A 21,974-nucleotide genomic window follows, 5' to 3' on the forward strand; every position below is an offset into this window, starting at 1 on the left:
GCTTTTAATAAACGAGGAAACTGGAGCGTAGAATGGCAGGGTAACTTGTCCACTTAGGGCTGAAAGGGAACTTCTGCTCTTTGGCTCCAGAAACTACGGACTTGGCTATTTCTGTCTAGTTTGTCAAATTCTCTCTGGTCCCAGAAGCTTTCAGTCATTGTCCTTCCCTGAAAACCGCTTCTTCTTTTACAGGTTCCTTTCAGTGTCACAACTTCTGAACTGATGCAGAATTTCAAAGTCATTTTTGAGTCTGGGCTGAGTAGAACAGTGGGAAGAAGGGAAATTAAGAAGCTGTTTTGAAAGAAATGAGGATCTATTTTCTATTCTATTAATTGAAAATAGATGGGAAGATTCAAAGTAAATATGTTAGGAGAGTTGGTAGGGTAGCAGTAATGGTATCAACCCACGGATTAAAACTCTGAATAACCAACTTTATTTTTAAAAAACTGAGCATAGGAATCAGTGCTATTGCATAATGCAGTGTAGAAATCTTGATTGGCATAATATAATGTAATTGAAGAGAGATTATTTATCTTGAGGGTTTTAAGTTAATATTTATGCTGATGATAATTTATGATAAAGATGAGTATCTATGAAAGATTCTGAGAGTCTAAGTGTCTGTTAAAGTGTTGTTTTCAAAGCAGCAGATACTGGGATATTGTCTGATAAAGGGTCCCAGATAGAACTGTTTTAGATGGACAGTGCTTTTGTCTGAGGCCCCCTAATCTCTGTTAGGATTTCTAATCCACACATTAGACTCTCCCTACTGCCTTCTGAATACCAGCAAGTATTATGGTCAATAAACCCATTATATGGAGTCATTATCTCCATTTATATTCCATAAAACCTATTAAGTAAAGATAAAATGCTGACCGGTGTAACATCCAAATGAATGTGTTTACTTACATATCTATTTGTGTCTGTGTATACATTAAATACATGGAGGTACATATAGACCATTTGAATCCTTTCCAAAGTGTTAATTCTCTTAATAGAATTATTTTTAATCTTCCCTATTGATACCCGTGGATAATAAAATGAGTACATTGCCCGCTCTGAGCCACCCTAACTTTGATTCATGAGAGGCTTTGCTTTACGCTATCGTTTCCTGAGTGCTCATATGCCACACACTTTGTTACGTGCTCTACCTCTACCGGCAGCCCTGTGGTTAAATCGTATCCCTACCCACTTTTTTCAGCTGAGAAAACAAAGGCTCAGAGAGGGTAAGTGAATTGCCCAGTATGACACAGCTGGCCACGGTGAGAGTCTGTGTGAGCCCAGGTCTGCTTGGCGCTGAAGCCCCAACTGACCCTGGTGATGCTGCCTGTCCCTTCCTGTCACTCATGTTCTCGAGGAAGTCATCTGTGGCCCGGCAGCTTATCCCGAGCATCTTTTCAAATCCTGCTTGTGTTCACTTTTCCAGAGCTTTCTTGCTTCTGTGTCTTGCCTCATGCTCAGCTTTGGGGCCCGTGACTCTTGTGTCTCCTTCTGTTTTTCAGCTTTGGAGACATGCTGTCCTTCACCCTGACGGCCTTTGTTGAGCTGATGGACCACGGCATAGTGTCCTGGGATACCTTTTCTGTGGCGTTCATTAAGAAGGTAATACGGATTGTGCTTCCCTAGCCTTAAATTTACTTCGTTCTTTCATAGATAGTTTTCTCTGCTTTGAGGATATTTTATAATTGTGTCCTTTGTTTCTTTTATGTTAAGAGGTGGGTGTGGTTTTTGATCATATTATGTATGTGGGGGTCAGGATGCCCAAATTCTATATGAAAATGATATTTTGTCCCCACAGGGATTATAAGGGACTACACATGAGAACCCATAGCTCTGGGAAATCAGTGTGTCACATTGTTAATAACTGCACAAGTGTCTGCTGATTCCCTGTGCATGACTCTGTTGGTCTCTAGACCTGAGTGGAGTTCTTACTGTGCTTCTTGAACCTTCCATCCTCAACCTGGTGTTTGGGGAAAGGGAGAGAGGCAAGGTACACTGCCTGCCTCCACGCAGAGGTTTGAAGCAGGGGTGTGTGAGAAGGAGACGTGGCAGGGGCCCAGGTGTCTTAGGCAGAGGAGCCTGCTGCAGTCATGGCATGATGAATGTCTCAGGCATCAGCTGCTTCTACTGCTTCCTCCTTTGGGAGGAACCTCACAAACGTGGACCCGATGTGGCGGAGAGAGCAGAAGAGCCCCCACCATTCCCTGCAATTGGGATGAAATAAAGACAGGTCTGGAAACTTCTGTTTCCATTCTTCTGACTGAGAATAAATAGTCCTGATCCTGAGACTCTTAAATGTAGTATTGAGTCATAGATGAATCTTATTTATTAATGTATTAATTTATTTTTCCTATCTTTATATTTGTGAAATGGTTTATAAATTTACTGGCATTCCCTGTCCCCCACTACTGTATTAGGAATAAAGAGATGTTTGGAATCCATAAATGTATTTTGTAAGTATAGATTACTGGGAAGGGTTATCTAAAATAGAGAATTTCAGTGAATCTGTGCAAGCTGGAAAATCAAAGCAAAGTCCAGTAATATTCACTTGACATTTTTAAACCTTTTATTTGGAAATAATGGCTAACAAGGAAACGTTGGAAAAATAGTACAAAATTTCCTATGTAACCTTCATCCAGCGTCTCTTGATGTTAACATTTTGCATAATGATAATACAGTTATCAAAACTAGGTAAATTAGCATTGGTGCAATACCTTCATTTGATTGCACTTGTTTTTCTTTTTTTTTTTTTTTTGAGACAGAGTCTCACTTTGTTGCCCAGGCTAGAGTGAGTGCTGTGGCGTCAGCCTAGCTCACAGCAACCTCAAACTCCTGGGCTCAAGCGATCCTCCTGCCTCAGCCTCCCGAGTAGCTGGGACTACAGGCATGCGCCACTATGCCTGGCTAATTTTTTCTATATATATATTTTTAGTTGTCCATATAATTTCTTTCTATTTTTAGTAGAGACGGGGTCTCGCTCTTGCTCAGGCTGGTCTCGAACTCCTGACCTTGAGCGATCCACCCGCCTCGGCCTCCCAGAGTGCTAGGATTACAGGCGTGAGCCACCGCGCCCAGCCTGCACTTGTTTTTCTAATGTCTTTCTCTGGTTATGGATCTGATCTAGGATCCCACATTGAGTTTGGTTGTCATATCTCTTTAGCGCCCTCCAGTCTGTTGACAGTCCCTCAGTTTTTCCTTGTCATTCGTGTCTTTGACACTTTTGAAAGGTACTGGTCAGTTGTTTCATAGAATGTTCCTCAGTTTGGATTTGACTTAGGTTTACTTTATGGTTAAATTTAGGAAGGTTATGCTGTTTTGACAAGGACACTGCAGAAGTAATGGTGCATCCTTCTCAGTGCATCCTAACTGGGGTTTTTGATGTCGATCTGTCTTCTTAATGGTGATGTTGCCCTCAGTTAGTTAGTTGAGGTGGTGACTGTTGGGTGTCCCCACTGTGAAGTTACTGCTTTTCTTTTTGAATTAATCAATATCTTGGAGGAGATGCTGCCTTGAATTGAAGGGCATAAGATAGCCCAAGTCTGTGGAATGAGGAGTTGAGATCAGAGGCCCCACAAGTTGAACTCCTGCACTGTGTTGCATGTTTATTTAAGATAAGAGCTGATTGGAAACCTAGGGCGTTTTTGACACACTCCTGAATCCTTTTTTCCTATGTAAGCCCATAAAGCCAAAGGGGATGATTAAAAGGAACCATGTAAAAAACACACACAAAAAGGAGGAAGCCTCTTTTTGCCTATATTTGTTAGTGAGATGCACTGCTAAACTGAAAAAGAAACTATTGTAGATGAAAAAGCCAAGAAAATTCTAATGCATTATAAACAACCTTCCTTTGGTGGGGGAGGGAGTGTACATGTTAGATTTTGAGAGCAGAAAATGAATTGCTGTATTCTGTCCGCCTAAGATAAGTTCGAGAGAAGCAAGTCCAAATCTGAAGATACTGGGGTTTGTGGATTTTTTATACTGAACAAAAATTTTAACTCTTTCTGAATTGACAGCAGGCCTTCTTTTCTGCATCCAAATTGCCCTGCTTGTCTGTTATTACAGCCTCTTTTGCTGCAGAATGTAACAACGATGTTGTGCTGAATGTGAATTCCTTGAAATTATGTTGTCCTTTCACTGACATTAGCTCTTTTGATTCCCCACAGCAATCCTTTCCAGAACAGAACAGACAGTCTTGTTATTTCTGGTCGGGAGGCGGGATGCAGTGGCTCGTAGAGGTTGAGTGAGGTCACGTAGTGAGTGGGGCGTCCTTGGTCGCATGGTTCAGGGCTCTTTTCCCAGTGATCATGCACCTGTGATTTCCAAGTGCAGAGGGTGGTTCCGGGAGCCTGGTTTAACCAGCCTTGCCCCTTGCTCATCCCTCCCTGACCTTACAGGTGGAGTTAAGGGATTTCTCCTGCTCTCTGTTCCCCTGGGTCTCCTGTGTGCCCCTGTTTCAGCACTTACCACATTTCTGTGAATTTTTTGTTCACTTGACTGTCTCTCCCAATAGACCATTAGCCCAAGAGGGCAGAAACACGGCTTTCTTCGTGACTTTATCATCAGGGCCTGGCACGGAGTAAGGTCTTAATACATTTCTGTGAAATGAATGAATGAAATTTGCTTAAGAAGCATTAACAGCAACAACAAAAAACATAGAACTTGAAGAAGAGAAGGAATACAGTGGTACTGTATTTATGTATATTTTAAGTAAAATTTCAGTTATGAGTAGAAAGGAATTACAAAGCTGTGTTTCTTTAAATGATGTTAGTAGTGATCCAAGAGAATTGACAGTAATTTAATTTTTTAACTGCTTAAGAAAATGGGTTTCATTGACTGACTGAAATTAAATCAAGAATCTTATTAAATCTATAGTAACAAAGATAAGCATTTAAAAAATTACATATTTTTTAAAAGCAACACATTTTATTTTTTCCATGCACTCCTTCCCGGTTATTATATTTTCATTACATTGCTACTTAGAGATCCCTTCTATGAATTTAAAAAATAGTCATCAAAAAATTACTTAATTTTTTGTATGGTTAACTTTTTTATTCATTAGCTGGACCAAATTCAGCAGTTTGACAACCCAGGAATTGTATACAGGCAACTGTCTTTTAAATGGAGCTTTATCTCGACAAAAATCAACTAGGAAATGGGTTGACAAAAGATGCCTATCTCTGTGGTCTAGAGTTGGCTTCCTATTAATGCCAAATTCATACCACTTTGGAGAAATATTTTTTCCCTGCCAGCCTCTAGCTCCTCTATTGCTTTATCTGTTTTGTTATATGTGGATCTAGATTCTAGTTTACAAATTTTGGCTGCAACAAATACCGTCGTTTCATAAACACTCTGAAACTTGGAATCCCTTGATGCCAATATATAATGTCATTGCTTTTTAAAGACTTGGCTACTCAGGGAGAGGGTAGGAAAACATGGAGAAGAAAGAAAGGGGAAAAAAAAAATAGAACTTTCTGTGTTATGAGTTGGTTTTCCCCTAGCCAAGTATAACATCAGTGCCTTCTCTCGCAAGGAAAGTTTCTTATAAACGCTCTTGAAACCTTAGCTGTGCAGGAGAACCTGGCTCACCCCGCAGATGTTTTCAGTGCCTGGACAAACATCCTGCCACTTTGGTTTAGAGACTCAGGAATTTTTTGCCTCTTAAAAACTTGAGAGATTTATGGGCTCCTACTCAGATAATTTAAAATATGGGAGTAGAGCTTCATGCTTTCTGTGGTTCCTTTAGGTTTCAATAAAATAGGAGAATTTTAACATCTCATTCTCAGTGATTCTAACAAGTGTTTACTGGGTCATTAATTCACGCACCGCAATGCCCCATTCTTCTTAAAAGTTACTTATATATCCGTCTGTTTTATTTAGGTAACATTTTTAGATGAATGAGCAGCATAAGGAGATAACGTATATTTGTGTATGTCTATTTGTGTGTATGTGTGTATATTATGTATATTATATTTATGTAAATATTGCTAACTCCTCTTACCTCTTCCTCCTTGTGATACAGGCAGGCTTAGGCTGGCTCACCTGTGTCAGCCAAAAGTAGAGTAATGGAGCCAGGGGAAATTGAAAGGCAAAGGAAATCATTATTAATCTTTTGAGGGATAAAGGAAATTAAAATCTAACCAGGCAATCTCTAGCCTTCTATAGCTATACTAAGATCTGTAGTTTTCAAACTGAACATAGAGAATAACATTTTTTCATTCACTAATGATGAGTTCATCTTGAGTTCTTTTGAAGAAGATAATTATTACATTCACTTGAATTAATCCCAATGCTGTGGTTATTGATACTCATTAAGTGAAAGTATTAGATCATTTAAATGTCTAGTTAAAACCACTGACAGATAAGGCAAAAGAAAGGAGTTAGTTTGAAAAAACGACTGTTTAATAGTATCTAATACAGAGTTGTACCTAGGACACTAATGAATTGAGGACACTCTCTGTCAGGCAGGTACTTAGCTAGGTGTGTTACACAAAATGCTCATTATGGAACATGCTTCAGGGTTGCTGAAATAATTGGATCTATACATCAAGTAAAAGGGGAATTAATAGAAAAAATAAATTTTAGAGAATACCTTCATGAATATAAGGGATTCGTTTCATGGGAGAGAAATATATAGAAATGAAAAATGGAAATGGACGATGTATATGAATATAAATGTACCTGAATGAAAGCAAAGACCACATATTATTTTACCACCACTGAGCAAACCCACTGAGCACAGCGCAGAGTTAATGATCTGTAGAGAACTTTAAGACCATTATAAGAAGGTATACTTCATATTAGAAAACATGGAGAGTTCTGATTGAATATTTCGAGAAAGGAAATATTGTCAAAAGGATATTTATGGAAGTAATGGGTAAATTTCTACTCAGTGGAAAACTTGAACACAGAAGGAACTGAAGAAGATGGTGTTTTATTAGTTTAGTTTTATTAGTAATAGTAATTCAACAGCGAGTTGGACCAGTGGGCTAGTGTTGGGTGTATGCACTGTGTATCAAAGGGGAGACATCTCAAATGTGTTCACAGGGACGGAAGATAAGGAGCTGGGACTATTAGTCACTAATGTTTATGGATACTTGGAAAAGGGTTATAATCAGGAAGGAAGGAGTAAGAAGACAATGAGACTGATTTTTCACCCCATTTAAATTTAGGCTTTGTTGGAATATCCAAATGGAGGTATCTTTTTGGGTGCCAAGAGTAAGCACTTAATGTACTTCACAGTAAATGGCTTTCCATCTCTCTCCGCTACACTATAAGGTTCTTTAAGTTAAAAAGTGTGTGGGTGTTGCTCGTCTTTGTCCTTCCAGATCCAGGGGACGGAGCGAGCCTGTTTTATCGCACAGGAGCAGTACATACGATTAGACTCGAACGGATCAATTAATGAATGAGTAAATGCCGACTGAATGAAAAAAGAGGATGGAGATGGGGGTGGAGGGAGATGGACAACATCAGCAGCAGGTTCTCAGAGGGAAGACTGTGTGGAGCCTCGGGGACGCTCAGGTTGAATAAATGAAGAGAAGCCGGGGAGCCTGGAGAGAGGAGGACGTTAGTGGAGAGAAAGCCCCAAGTGTTGTCAATGAACTTCTTTATGAGTTCTTTCGTTTCCTACTACCACTGCCAGGAATTATGCTGAGACCACGAAAGACGGTGGGCGGTGGTGGTGGGGAAGTCAGGGAATTTATATCCTGTTTAGAAGCGGCCTCAGTTACGTATTCAACCGTGAACACAGTGTGAGGGTAACGGGATTCTTGTCAGAGAAAGATGGCCCTAATGGAAGAAGGGGGCCTCGCGTTGCGGATTTGGAGGATTGGGCAGACTGTGAGGATTAGGGCAAGGGCTTGCCAGGGACAGTAAACACGGCAAGTTTATTAGCCATGAGAGGAGCTAAAGCAGTTTTTTGAGAATCTTAAAATTCCCATACTTTTCCTGCAGTTTGTATTCTAAAATAGTAGCTTTTCAGAATGTAAAATCACAGTGTCTCTATATTTCACATTATTTATTTCCCACCACCTGAAATCCAGATGTGTCTGAGGCAGGCAGGGCGTTGGCATCTGCACCTCCCACCCTGCCTTCACCAGAGCCAGTGGACTAGAGACCATTGGGATTATTGCCATGGGCACATTTGCACTTTATCATGTACAAGGATGGAGAGGGGACGCCGAGGAGAGGGATCGATGGCACAGCGGAAAGGGAGAAGTTGGTGTTGACAGGAGGAAGCAGCAAGTGTTTACTTGTCATGGAACCAAGTTATTTAGCTTTTAAGGAAGCAGTCATTATGTTGATATAATAATGGCCTTTTATTGTGAGTTGTCAACAGACAGTAATAACTTTTAATGAGGCCTCTAAAATAAAACCTCTGTGGCACCCATGTGTTTGCATTGCTGTGATCCATTATTCTAACCCCTATGTTGTTTCCCTCTTACATGGCGATTTATTATGTTTGGGGCTCTAGTGATTAATTCCTTAGGGAATATATTTTAGAGCTTAGCCTTGTATTTTAACTTTTACCACTGCTAACTTAAATGATTTACTCTTCGCTAAATTTGGGAGAGATGAAAAGAATTTATTTTAACCATACGAAGTTAGAAGAAGGGGGTAAAGGGTTTTCTATTTAGGAATAGGAAGGAGACTGGCCAGTGACTGAAAAATTGCCAGTTGAATTGTGTTGACAAGTGTGATTTGTGTGAGTCCCTTAAGAACACACAAGAAACAAAATAAGCACATAAAAGCCATGATTGTGTGGATGAAGGAGTAGCCTGGGGATGGAAGAGGAAGGGCTATTAGTATATTTTGAAATTACAGTCTCAGAGAGACACAGCAATCCTTACAATGTATGTGTTGAAGTCGTCCGTCCCTGAAAGCTGAACCTCAGAAGAATAATCCTGGGAAAACCAGAAAGAATAATTCTTTGCAGTTGTCTTTAAAAAATATTTATCATGGAATTATAGAAATAAAGTAAGTCACGCTTTGTAATGATGTCATGAACAGTCGTTGACTTGATGGGGTTCTTGCTATTTTGCTGTGACTCCAGGTAACCCTCCGTGTCTGGTGTTTCTTAAATGAGATCCCAATTTACTTTATTTATTTCCTTTTCCACTTCTCTGCTCTCCTTACCACGAACAGTCAATTGTGTCCCGCTTGCATTTTCAGATAGCAAGTTTTGTGAATAAGTCAGCCATGGACATCTCCATCCTGCAGCGGTCCTTGGCCATTTTGGAGTCCATGGTGCTCAACAGCCATGACCTCTACCAGAAGGTGGCACAAGAGATCACCATTGGCCAGCTCATTCCACATCTTCAAGGGTAAGCATGCCTGGCTGCTCTGGGGAGGGGACAAGCTTCAGGAGCACAGACACATAACGCCCTGGGAAAGGTTTGATGTCGTTCAATTAAATGTACAGAAATAGAATCTCAATGTGTCACAGTGGAAGGGCACAGTGACTTCCCCGGGGCCCACCCCTTGGTGAGGTGAGGGCCATGTCTCTCTCCAGTGCCTGACCCTAAGTAAGCTCTCAGTTTTGATGAATGTTGGTAGATATTGGTAGAGTTTTATTTTTAATAAGACTAAACAGGACAATTTGTCCTCTTAGGTTTTCAAGAGAGTCTTTCCTTAATTATATATGATAATGTTTCCTGTGATATAATGAGTATTTTCATAGTTAATTAGAAATTTTATGTTAGGCATTTTGTACTAGGAAGTTTTAAAGACAGGCTTTTTCCTTAGGCAGGCTCAAGGAGATTGTAATGACCTTCCTCTTTTCTATTTTATAATATGTATATTTTTTCCTAGTGGCTTGAACTATAAGGTGGAGGTGAGACAGCTGTCCCTGCAGCCTGCAGTTGGAGCTGTTTCCCCTCCTTGCCTCCTTTAGGTAACCAGTAAGGTTGTCTCTGATGAAACCAACCTGGGACAGACTCTTTTATACAGTGACACTTTAAAGTATTTTGGGTTGCAGGTGGCAGGAAAACATTGTAAGCTGGCATATACAGGAAAGGGAGCCATTGGAAAGACACTGGGGTGCCACATAGAATCCAGACATGACCGAAGCCTTGGGAAGGAGAGAAACCGTGGCTTTCTCGGAGCCCTCAGCGACAGGCCTTTCCTCCAGCATATTGGCTGGCGCTGGTGGCACCCGACTCCCAACAGCTCCCGCCCTTGCTCTCTCGGGTCACATCTGCAGCTTCTCAGCCCGAACCTGATGGACTCATTTGGGTTGGTGGCGCAGGGTGGGAGTGTGTGGGGATATTCAGTAGTTCTCTGAAATGTTTGCTGTGTTTGTGATATAAACTACCAAAGTACATTAGACGTTTCGAGGCGGGAAGATGACCAGAATTTAAAATTTAAGCCACAGAAGCTGTGGATTGTGGCCTAAAACTTACCACATTCTCCAAAATGATGATTTTTGTGTGTAACCTCTGTAGAAATAAGACTAGTTTCACATTTTCCTGAATGTGAAATGAATTAACTTTATATTATATATCTTTTTCTCTGAATCTTGAGAGTACTCTTGTTCATTCACAAAGCACTTCACCAAAGCGAAGAGTGTATTATTCTCCAGGCCCTGTGCAAAGGATTTTACATGGATAATCTATTTTATCTTCACAGCAATCCCGTGAAATAGGTGTGTCCTTGCCCGTGTTGCAGATGAGGAAACTGTGTTTTGGGGATGCCATGAACTTGTCCAGGGCCTCACAGCCAGCCTGTGGTCAACTGGGTTTTGAATCCCATCCTGCCACAGGCTTTGTTCTATGCTCCACCTCTCCCTAAGCGGCTGATAAATTATCCCCAAATGTAGCTTGTAAGCCACTCTTTGTTTATGCCTTGGAGCCTTCCTTTATATTGTTTACCATGTGGCTTACATTACATCTTTGCTTCATTCAGCATTTCTGATTTCTTTCCAGTGAAAAGCAAATTTAGAAACATAAATACCTATTCTTTTTGTTATTAAAAAGTTTCTATTTGAAAATAGATTTTTAGAATATGTAATGTCATAGCCATGGAGACAAAGCAATTTCCTTTAAATCAGCCCAGGAATGTGGAGACATCTAAAACTACTCGCTGATATACTTTATGCATCAAACAGAAAATTACACCGACCCACCCCCACACACACCTGCTACTAGTACTACTACTATATCTCCTGGGCTCATGCTTTTAATCCTAATAGAGGAGAAGGCTGCCTGTATTTCTGGGTGATCTCCACTGAGTAGTGTACTGTGCGGTAATAACAGTAATTGCAAACCTGCTGTGTTTCCAGCTTTGTGGTGGTTGAAATGCATTCCCAGAGCTGAATGCTTTTTCTAGACCCTGTCTTTCTCTCTCAACTCTTTTTGGCTGGGGGTGAGCGTGATTACGAACCTCATAGTGGTCTGACTCAGGGGGAGCTTCTTCTGACTTTCTGTATTGTCCTGTGTCCTTACAGGTCAGATCAAGAAATCCAAACCTATACTATTGCAGTAATCAATGCACTTTTCCTGAAGGCGCCTGATGATAGGAGGCAGGTAAGTTCCATTTCTTTAGTCTTAAGACTGTGTCCGGGGCTGGGAACTTTTCGTGCAGAGAACACCCTTTCCTTCCTATCTAGGGATCTTCTTGGGCCACTCGGTTGCTCTGGCCATAGGCGGGTGCTCCAGAGCAGCTGTGTTCTGCAGCCTGTGGCTGGCAGTCTGGGATCCTTCCCAAATCCAGGGGGAGGCGGGTAGAAATGGGTCGGCCCCTGGCTGCTGCAGGAGTGTCCAGCAGTAGAAGCCCACGTGGCCACCGTGGGGAGGCAGAGCTGGAAGCCCCTGGGATTTTTCCTCATTTCATAGAATACTCACTAGGGTGGGCAAAGTGTTTCCCCGTTTTCTGGATCAAGAAACTGAGACCCTAAGAAGTGTCACTCTTTGCCCAGGCTGGGGGCGATGGGAGGTGAGAGGACAGGAGGGGAAATATGGAGACTGTTGCTGCTGGTTGAGATAACTGGAGTCATGTCAGAGGGCTCTGTGCTCCGCGAGATCAGTCCTGTGTGGACGTGGCTGGGAGGGGCGAGCAGTCCATTTCCCCTCTGTTTAAAAAGGGGAGGAAGCCCCTCAAATGTACATACATGAAACCTGTCCCTTGATAGTCTCCTTCGTCTGTAGATCCTTTGTGGGTTTTTTTTTTGTTAACTAGGGAAAGGACCATTACAGAGGGATGTGGAAAAAGTAGAGTTTTGCCTTGTCTTGGAATTTAGCTCACACCTCAAAATCCGCTCATGTTTTCTCTATCAATATGCCATGTAATATGTTACCCTGGTCCCAATTCACTGCCTTCAAAAACTGGTTGGAAATATGAGCTCTTTAGAAAGTGTGCTGGGAGCTCGACAGCAGTTACCAATGAATTGTTTTAGAGGAATTTAGGAAGTGAACTTGCTACTGAACACTGTGTTGAGAATTTTGTTATTTTATTTTATTTGCTCATTACCAAAGATTTTAAAACCTCAGTGACTAAATGTGAGGGGTTCTGGTTTGTTTTACATTTAGAATTGCTTGTTCATTCCTGGGATCAGGGGCTGTGTTTGCACAAGGAATGGTGTCACTTTATAGTTTGCTGTGTATTTGACTTGGTGCTGGCTGGAGCTAGGGGGAGGTGCCTGTCCTCCGTGAGCCTGTGGCAGGGGTACTCTTACTCAGGCTGGAGTTTTAAGGGTAGCTTTGCAGATCTGAGGTGGGATCATGGATAGGGCTATGCCTTTGATATTTTTATCTAAATACTGAGCTCATGATAACTCCCAAGCAGCCCAGGAATTTGCCTGCAGCTCTCACTGTGGACGTCCCGAAGCTTGATGTGGACATTGGAGGAGCTTGATCCTTCTACCGGCCAGACCATGGAGTTTTGGCCAAACCACACGGTAGCTAAGTGTAGAGTTAGACTAAGGAAGGCTGAATTCTGGTCTCACTCTTGGAAATTTCCTTTCCCCGTCGGTGAAAGAAAAATCGATTTCCTTGGATTAGAGGAAATGAAAGTTCATGGCCACCCCAAAGGCTGTGGTTCCACTTGGATCTCTGGGTCCAGACACTAGTAAGATGCATACACTTTACATGTTGCTTTATACCACATTACTATTCATTTGTTGGATTCGACTCTCATGATCATGAACAAATAGAGAATCAGGTGTCAATCTGTACTGACTCCAGGACATTGATAACAATAGAAGTATAATGTAATACCAGTATAAGATTAGGGTGAGATTCTGTGAATCAAATCTTTCTTTTTTCGAAAATTATGCAATATGAGACTGGCATGAACCGTTTGGCCATATACTGCTGTAACAAACCACCACAAAGGGTAGTCTAATAATCTTAAACCACTTAAAAATAATCCAATTTAGGAAGAGTATGTATAATCCAGAAGAAATTTATGAAGTATTATATGATTAATAAAATCTTTGAGATACAAATATCACAGCCACAAGGTGTTTACTTGCCCATGGAAAATTAATCAGGACTTACAAACTGTTGAATTTAAGACTGTTTGTCAAAATAAAGAGTATGATAATTTTTAAATTTTTAAGAAAAATTTTCAGTGAGTTACAAGAGCATTAGCTCTAAAAATGATTTCAAGTTCATAATGAAGAATAGTTTGTTTGATACTATTTTCTGAAAGTCAGTGGAGGCCCATAAAGCAGATGAAGCTAATTGTTGACATCACTTGCGTTAATATGGATTATATTAATAACTGAGTGTATGCAACTTAGTTTGGATTTCATATTATAAGCAAATTAAAATTTTAGTTGGGGTAAATTTGACATTGGCATTTTTATCAGTATATGTTCTGAAAAATAAAAAGTTATGAATTTTTTGGCAAATAGTAAAATTTCCTAAAGTCTGCCATTAATGATAGCATTATTAAGTCTGCCATATGTTTTATAGCTCATTATTTCATTTTATTCTCTTATTAAGAGAAAGCCATAGCATTTCTATTTTACAAATGAGGAAACTGACTCACAGGGGGTAAAGAACTTGACCAGGTCGCTGAGGTGGTTGGAATCAGAGTTAGAATCCCACCCTGTCCCTGCTTTCACCTGCAAAGCATCCCAGCGAACGCTGATCAAGGAGGTGTCACCCACAGAATTCTCTTGTATTGGCCAAGTAAACAACTCTGTGAAGCCCATAGGACACCACCAAACCCATTTTCTCACTCTAATGAGATTAAAATATAATCTGAGCATTTATTATTGAATTTGTAGGAGCACCTTTTTTGTTTTGTTTGTTTAAAGCCTTAGGACATTGGATAAATTCCACTTCAGTCAAATACTTTTATTTATTTCAGCTTCTCTCTGTGATGTGGGGACAAACACATTCATAGGACTTCATTATCTGAGTTTCTTTATTGTTCAAAATGTGTAAGCTTAATTTGGGATGCTTTTGAACACCTAGAGCTTATTTCTGCCTTTACTACAGAAAAGTACCACCACAGTCAGATGGACCTGAGTGATTTTTTCCTTTTGCATCCATGGAGTAGGCGTTACTGAGACAGCCCCTTGCTAGGGCCCGGAGTAGAAGTCTCTCCTCTGGGGATGCCTCCCTGTTCCCTCAGAGGTGAAGGCCTTGCCTCTCCATGTCCCTGGGATATAGGGATGTAGGAGATTCTCTCTTCCCCTGCACAAACTGGGGGAAGGGGTGCATTAGTTTTGTGGAGGAGGGTGTTGCTGTGAGGTGGGCAAATGGATCCTTTTCCTTGCAAGTACTTGCTATTGTCAGTTTGCTATTTTAGTGGCAAATATACTGGGGAGATCCCTTCCAAATTGCTCTACAAGTACCTATGGTTGTGATAAGCGTTATTTAAAAGAAACTTATTAGTTAAAAGATTTGGTAGAAAATTAAAAAATAAAGATTCAAAAGGAAGAAGTTTGAAAGATTCCCGTAATTGAGTTCCCAAAGAACCACTGCAATTACTCACAACTCTTGTGACTTACATGGTGCTATGTCCCACTTGGTTCTATGCAAATATTCTCCTACATATATCATTTTTTCACCAAATGTGAGCATACTACATGCACTGTTTTTTTTTAAAGAAATCACTTTTAAAACTAAACAATATTTTGTAGGAATCTTTCTATGTCAATATATCTATGCCCATATTTGTATTTATCTCTGCTTTTATGTCATTTTGATGCTATAAAATATTCCCCATGGATTCTCACATTTACTCAACAATTCTCTAACATTAGACAAAAAAAAGAAAAAAAAAAAAAAAAAAACGACCCATGATGTAGACAAGGATATTTCCATTTTCTTTCTGACTGAGCTCCTGTTTCTTAGGAGGGTAGTGTAAAATATTTATTTGTTCTTTTATCAAACATTTCTTGTCTGCTCTGTGCCAGATATCGTGCTCTGGGCTTGGAATACAAAGAATAAGACAGTCTCTGTGCCCTCGAGGTGCCCGTAGCCTTATGCAAAAGATAAATATTGTAAACAGATAGTTAGAATAATTGGAATAGTAGAAGTTGGGAATATATTGTCTCTTCTAGCTTACTTTAAAATCTTAGAAATTGATAGGCTAAAATAGGCAGGGAACAATAGTTTTTTCTTTTTCTTGTTTGTGTGTCTATTGGGCAGTCATTTCATTTTATAAAAGAAAAAGAAATTAAGCAAACTGTAGGATCCCTTGGGCCTTTTAATTGTCATCTGATTCAAGAAAAAAACAAACAAACAAACAAAAAAAAACAAGCAGTGGGCCTTTCTGTTTAGATCAGGAAGAAAGCACTGCTTTCTGCACGCATCGTGGAAGGGAAAGTTTCCTTCCGGGTCACCATTTAACTCGTTTCTGACTGTGTCCTTGCCTCTACTTGGTTGTTTTCAAGAGCGTGGAAGAGGACCCAGTATTGGATTTCGACCTTAGTGGCCATAGCAGTTCTGAATTGCCTGACAGTATTTGTGCACTTTTCAATGCAGTGGCTCAGCAGGGTGTGGGAATAAAGCTGCCAGCCTCTAACAGAGTCCTCTGAATTTCCATCCCTTCTTCTCTCCTGCTTGCTTTCCTTTCTGTGGTGGCGGTGACGCTGTTAGGTTGATGTAGAGAGCAATGTTGACATCCTTGATTGTCCTCTGACTGTAAGTCACCCTCATCCCCTTGTCAGCACACAGTGGGCCCTGCTGTCCCGTGCCTCTCCCGTCCACCCTGCTTGTGTGCCCCTCACAGCGCCTCTCCCATGTTCTTGGCTCTCTTTGCTTTCTGCAAGTTTATTTTAACCTGGGTAGAATTTATGGCTGTGTTTTTTAACTGTAGCTTAGTTTCTTCTCTACTCAGTAAGAGTAGGAACACCAAAAATTACTCCCCCAACCGAAAAGCAATATTTAAGTGTCTTCCTGAATATGAGCAGTATTTTTACTTTTGAATATAGGCACCAAGACTGTGCTTGGCCATTTAATTTTCAATAAAATTGACTACTTGTCAATATTTAGAAAGGAAGTCTGTGAACCATTTCCTTTAATAAAATTACCGCCAATCCTCTATGCCAGTCAGGAAGAGGCCAAAGCACAGTTTGCAGAAATGAGGCCCAGCAGAGCTAAGCTAAGTGTGGACTCTCATGCTTTGCATCTGCCCAGAGAGATGCTCTTTGGTGAAACTCCACTCAGTTCACTTGCGTAGCCTTTTTTCAAGTCCTGGGGTATGTACTGTTCACTCTTTGGTTTTGCAGAGATTAAGATGAAATGGTTTTTAGAAGACTTAGATCTTTAAAGTGATGGTTCTCTAGTATTGGATCTCCTTGCTCCAGGCCGGTGTTGCCTAGTAAAAGCTTTCTGCTCATACATAGTCTAATAAAAGATGATGAGTCTTTCTAATGGAGAACCATTGCTTTCATTTGGACTGCTTGATTTTTATTCAGCACTCACCCTTTTCCAGAGGAAGGAAATTCCTTAAAACAACAACAACAAAAAAAAAAAAAAAAAAAGAAGAAGTTTTCAGGTGCCAGATTTCTTTCCTTTGCTTTTGGACATGGCTTTTATAATCTAAATGGAATATGCAAAAAACAATTTGAATACTACTGCCTGTTGGAATTCATTGTTTCTTAAGAAATACTGCTGATATACAGTTAGGAAGACACCCCAGGATGCAGTCATTTTCAGCCATGTTGAAATGTGTCCTTCTAACCTAAGCCTTTGTGTGGGTGTGTGTTTCTTCAACAGGAGATGGCGAATATTTTGGCTCAGAAGCAACTGCGTTCCATCATTTTAACAGTGAGTACCTATGTGCTGGTGGGGAGGGGGTGCCTGGCGCATTTATTTATCTCTTCTTTGGCTTCAGTCTGTGGTTCACTCTGTGACTTGCTTCTGTGGTGAAGCAGTAGGAACCATAAGAAGTAAAAAGGGTGCTTTTGGAATTGGAATAAATAAGGCTTTCCCACAGGAACTGCCTCATGACTAGAGGGTAGAGTCTCCGGAACTTCCGGGAGAGGAAGGGGAACCCATTTTGCCAGGAGAGGTTGGAAATCTCTCCCAATGGGGCAGGTGAAAGAAATCAGGGCTTAAAGTCCATACACATATGAGTTTCTGCTGTCTTAATGAGAACACTAGCTGGAAACATCAGGTACCCAGGGAAGTCCTGACAGTTTGAGCATCATTTTCTGGGGCTCCCTTGCAAGAGGGAGGAAGGAAAGGTGCCGGTGGGAACCATCATTCACTGCAGTGCAAAAGTGACCTTAAACCTTAGTGGAAAAGAAGCCCTAAATGTTTAGAATATTTAGAAATAAACCAAATAGCAAGACTTCTTGAGGCCTTACCAACTACTTGACTTACCAGCGACTTGAAAGAAGCAAGTTTGATTGACTCCCCTTCTTACAACAAAAAGAAAAGAAAAGAAATGAAAGAAAGGAGGAATTTTTGTTTGTGGTGATTTCAAAGAGGAGTTTAGAAAGCTTACAATTAAACACACATACAGTTTTAAAATGTAGGTTTTATTATTATTCATGTATGGGGAGGCCAACAGATCAGGAGATGGCTGCCATTGAAAAGAAAAGTTTGTTCCTTCCAGTCCCCAAAGAGAAAAGGAGAGGACGTGTCATGCCGCGGCTGAGCACTCCGTGGGCAGAGGGAGCTGGAGGAAACTGGGCAGGAGCCTTTATTGTGGTTTTTGAGGGAAGGGATGGGTGAGGCCCGGGAAGCTAGCTAAGCAAGCCTAGAACTGGCTAGTATGAATGATTTCAGTGGGCTCTGGGGTTTCTGGGCTGTCTCTAGTTGTCTGGTACCTGTCCCTGGCTGGTTAGCACAGAGGAATGAATAGCGGGGAGTGCATCCTGGGGCTCGGGACTGGTTAGTTTGCGTATGAAAGGAGTCATTTATTATCGCTAAGAATTGGCTAGGGCTGGACAGTCATCCTCTCCAGACTCCACAAAGTCCCACATGTCAAAACATCAGAAAGACATAGTTAATACATACCTCCCCCCCTCCCCCACACTCCAATGCAAGAAAGCCATCAAAAACTAAAAACCTTCTGAGGGCAAAGGACATCAATATTCTAGAACCCAAGGCCAATGGTAATGACTGCAATTTGTGATCAGATTTGATTTAAAATTTCCTGGCTGTCAACAATGATGAGAAACATATGAGTGTCATTTTTATTGTTCGATAAAACAAAGTTCCCCAGTTCTCTGAGATGGCAAACATTTTCCCCCTGGAATTGAAATCTGAAATGGGTCCTGGCAGAGCATTCTAATAGATTCTAGGTCCGGTAATGGTTTTGTAAGAGGTGCAGAAGGATTCATAATATGGGCATTCTTCTTATGGGCACTCAATAAAAGTAAAAGCTGCAATATTAAAGTGTAGTTCAGTGTCTTGATACTACCATGGTGTGGCAGTCCAGGTTAGAATGCCCAGAGAAATAAGTGGCATCAATGATTGCAGCCACATAGTCTCAAAGAACAGTGGCTTCAGTGGGACTTCTTTTATGAGATGTTGGTGGCTGGAAGTTGGAGGTTGGTACTCTCTGGTAGGAACTTGTGGTGCGGGACTTTCAGGTTGCTAATAAAATAGACAGCCATACTCTTTGGATGCTGAGGGTGTGCTGCTAGCTAACATTCTGTTCCGAAGACTGAAGACTATGCGGTTTGATTCCCTCTCTTACCATTGTTTAGCTTCTCCCCCTCCCATAACTGTGGTCCAGCGACTATGTATCCTCTTCCCCTTCCCCCATCTTCTTCCTTCTATTCCTCAGGCTTCTCCTGCCCACCCCCCCCCTTTAATTGGTTGTTGCTCACAGCCAGGGTCTGGGGCCATGCCAGATTGGGAGGCACCCAGGTGGCACCCTAGGGACCTAGACTTCCTCCAGTCCTGGCTGTCAGGTAATCTTTTTCCATACTGGGCAGCTCTGACGTTCACTGAACCATCACTTAGAAGTCAGTTTGTAGCAATCTACCCCAGAGCAACAACAGAGTGCAAGGAGAAATGGTCTTTCAGATAGCAAGACATGGCCCAGTCTGGCACATTCGAAATAACTGATTCGAAGGGTTGTTTCACCACATTGACTGGTTGTTTGGCATTTAAAAGTACAACCAGCATCTCCGCAGAAGAGGCTGTGTGTTTGGCCCGAGTGTTGAATTAGTGGCAGCTGTCCATTTCTGTCCAAAACCCAGCTCTGGGTGGAGGGCAAAGGCCCATGTATCCAGTCTTCCTGCATCTCCTTTTATATGATGTTTTCAGTTCTGTTTCTATGGGGAAGGGCCATTTTCTTTTTCATTTATTTGTTAACAGGTGAGTCAAGTAATGCACAAGCATTTGCTCATTGCATTGTGATGGTGGAGGTACTTGTGTAGCTCCCACAGTGAATTAACTACAGATTTGATGGGGATTTTATTTTTGTGTGTTGCTTCTAAAACTTTTCCCCATTTAGAAGTGGGCTTGCCTATCAGAGACAGTCCTAGGGTAAGATGATGGCAAGGTTGCTTACCCTTCATCAAGGTATGAACCACTGGTTCTCCACGGCATGCAAGGAATGCTTCTGTTGTAGAAATCCACAGCTGTCTTGCAGACACCCTCATGCAGGCACACCTTCTCTTGATTTATTTGGCTGCAGTCACCAGTCCCGTTGTAGTGCTTTCCCCTTCCTACTCCCTCCTGCACACAGGAGGTCTTCTCCTGGGTTCTGGCCTAAAGATTAGGAAGCCTACTGGGTCCTGGAATGTAAAGGGAAGCTCCAAGGTCACCTGTGCCCTCACCTTTCCTCAGAGGAGTGAGTCTACTGGTCTCCATCCCCTGTGCCTCCAAATGAAGACTGCTGAGGTTCTACTTCAGGGGTAACTGTAGTTGTTTGCTTTTATTTCTTTTTAAAATTTCACTTGTGAACCATCTTCCTAGCACGTCATCCGAGCCCAGAGGGCCATCAACAATGAGATGGCACACCAGCTGTATGTCCTGCAAGTGCTCACCTTTAACCTGCTGGAAGACAGGATGATGACCAAGATGGACCCCCAGGACCAGGTGAGCACTCCCCATGTAGTGATCAAAGCACATGAGGGAGAGAAAGTGTCATTAAAAGTCTTTTCTTGAGCTACCCTGAAACCAGGAGTTTTTAGATACTGTTGCTTTATTATCATCTCAGAACTTGGGTGCATGACTTTAATATTCAGGTGAATCTAGAATCAGAAAATAAAATAAATGGATTCTTCCAACAGGCCCCAAACACATGCACATTCTTCCTTTACTGAATAAAAAAAGCTTTTCGTCACATGGCCACAGACCTTGGCTTAGTCCCAGTACCTTCAGTGGTAATGGCTTTGCAGTCGTTCTCCATTAGGGCCACTTGGTAGCTCTGTGTGCCATGGACTCTGCAGGTTGAGGAAGTAATTTCCAATTTCCAGTGATCATTGCCAAGAGTGGGGCCCCAGGTTAAACCTAATTTCTGGGCTGGTATTTTTATCAGTTGGCTATCTGCTGTAACTCTCTGCTAGGTCCCATGGGTGTTGTGCACGAAAGGTTATGTCTCTATTCGAAAGGCTTTTGGAGAACTTTGCTGTGTGAGGGCAGAGGGAGAGGAAACAGCTGGGAGCCCTGCCGTAGCACATTTTCAACCTAAACAGGGCTGCAGCTTTGGAAAGGAAAACACTCATTATTGGCACGTGAGGGCCTGATCTGTTGCAGATGTGAACTGCGTATGTGCAGTGTGGAGCTGCCGCAGAACTTCATTCATGGTGCGAGGCCATGCGATTCAGAGTGATGAAGAGGCTTTGCGAGGCCAGTGCATGGCCCCGTGTTTTTGGCAAGGCCAAGCGTAGTCATCCCAGAGAGATGAGCCTGTCATCTTACCACTTCTAGTGACGGAGAGCAATGCCTCTTAGTAGGGAAAGACCCTGCTTGTTTGGAAACCCTTCCTTTTATTTATTATGGTTTTTATTGTGACAAAATATACATAACATTTACTGTTTTAACCATTTTTAAGTGTACAGTTCAGTGGTGGCATTAAGTACATTGACATTGTTGTGAAACTGTCACCATCATCCGTGTCCAGAGCTCTTTTCGTCTTGCAAAACTGAAATTCTGCACCCATTAAACACCAACTCCCCACTTGGCCCTCCCCCAGCCCTGGTCACCACCATTCTGCTTTCTGTGAATTCGACGACTCTAGGTATCTCACAGAAGTGGAATCAAATAATATTTATCTTTTTGGGTCTGGCTTGTTTCACTCAGCATAGTATCTTCAAGGTTCACCCGTGTTGTAGCATCCATCAGGATTTCCTTCCTTTTTAAGGCTAAGTAATATGCCATTGTATGCTGTACCTCATGTTGTTTGTTCATTGACCCGTGGAAGGATACTTGGGTTGTTTCCACCTTTTGGCCCTTCCTTTTATTTTTATCCTGTGTTTGTTTCCATGAGGTTACTTCTTAGTGGACCTAGGGACCCCTTGTAAGTCGAACATTGTTCACCAACTTTGCGTGTCTCTCACTTTGTTTCTGACAGCCGGCTACCCCCAGTTTCTCTAGCTTAGCCTTCACCAGTGATGG

At 41.6% G+C, this 21,974-nt stretch overlaps 1 protein-coding gene across 4 annotated transcripts in view; it reads left to right on the forward strand.

Annotated features, from left to right (window-relative positions):
* Positions 1-21,974, forward strand: part of ELMO1 (engulfment and cell motility 1) — a 401,547-nt gene that overhangs the window by 83,812 nt on the left and 295,761 nt on the right. For 2 of the 4 annotated variants that reach the window (XM_069461514.1, XM_069461515.1), the window contains exons 7-11: positions 1,500-1,599; positions 9,166-9,317; positions 11,438-11,516; positions 17,169-17,219; positions 20,331-20,453. In XM_069461514.1, the coding sequence (XP_069317615.1) occupies positions 1,500-1,599; positions 9,166-9,317; positions 11,438-11,516; positions 17,169-17,219; positions 20,331-20,453 (505 nt within the window). Of the gene's footprint in view, positions 1-1,499; positions 1,600-9,165; positions 9,318-11,437; positions 11,521-16,046; positions 16,092-17,168; positions 17,220-20,330; positions 20,454-21,974 lie in introns of all 4 variants that reach the window. The other 2 variants (XM_069461513.1, XM_069461517.1) reach the window with 2 other exon arrangements.

Source organism: Eulemur rufifrons, chromosome 29 (assembly GCF_041146395.1).
Source record: "Eulemur rufifrons isolate Redbay chromosome 29, OSU_ERuf_1, whole genome shotgun sequence".
Taxonomy (NCBI): Eukaryota; Metazoa; Chordata; class Mammalia; order Primates; family Lemuridae; genus Eulemur; species Eulemur rufifrons.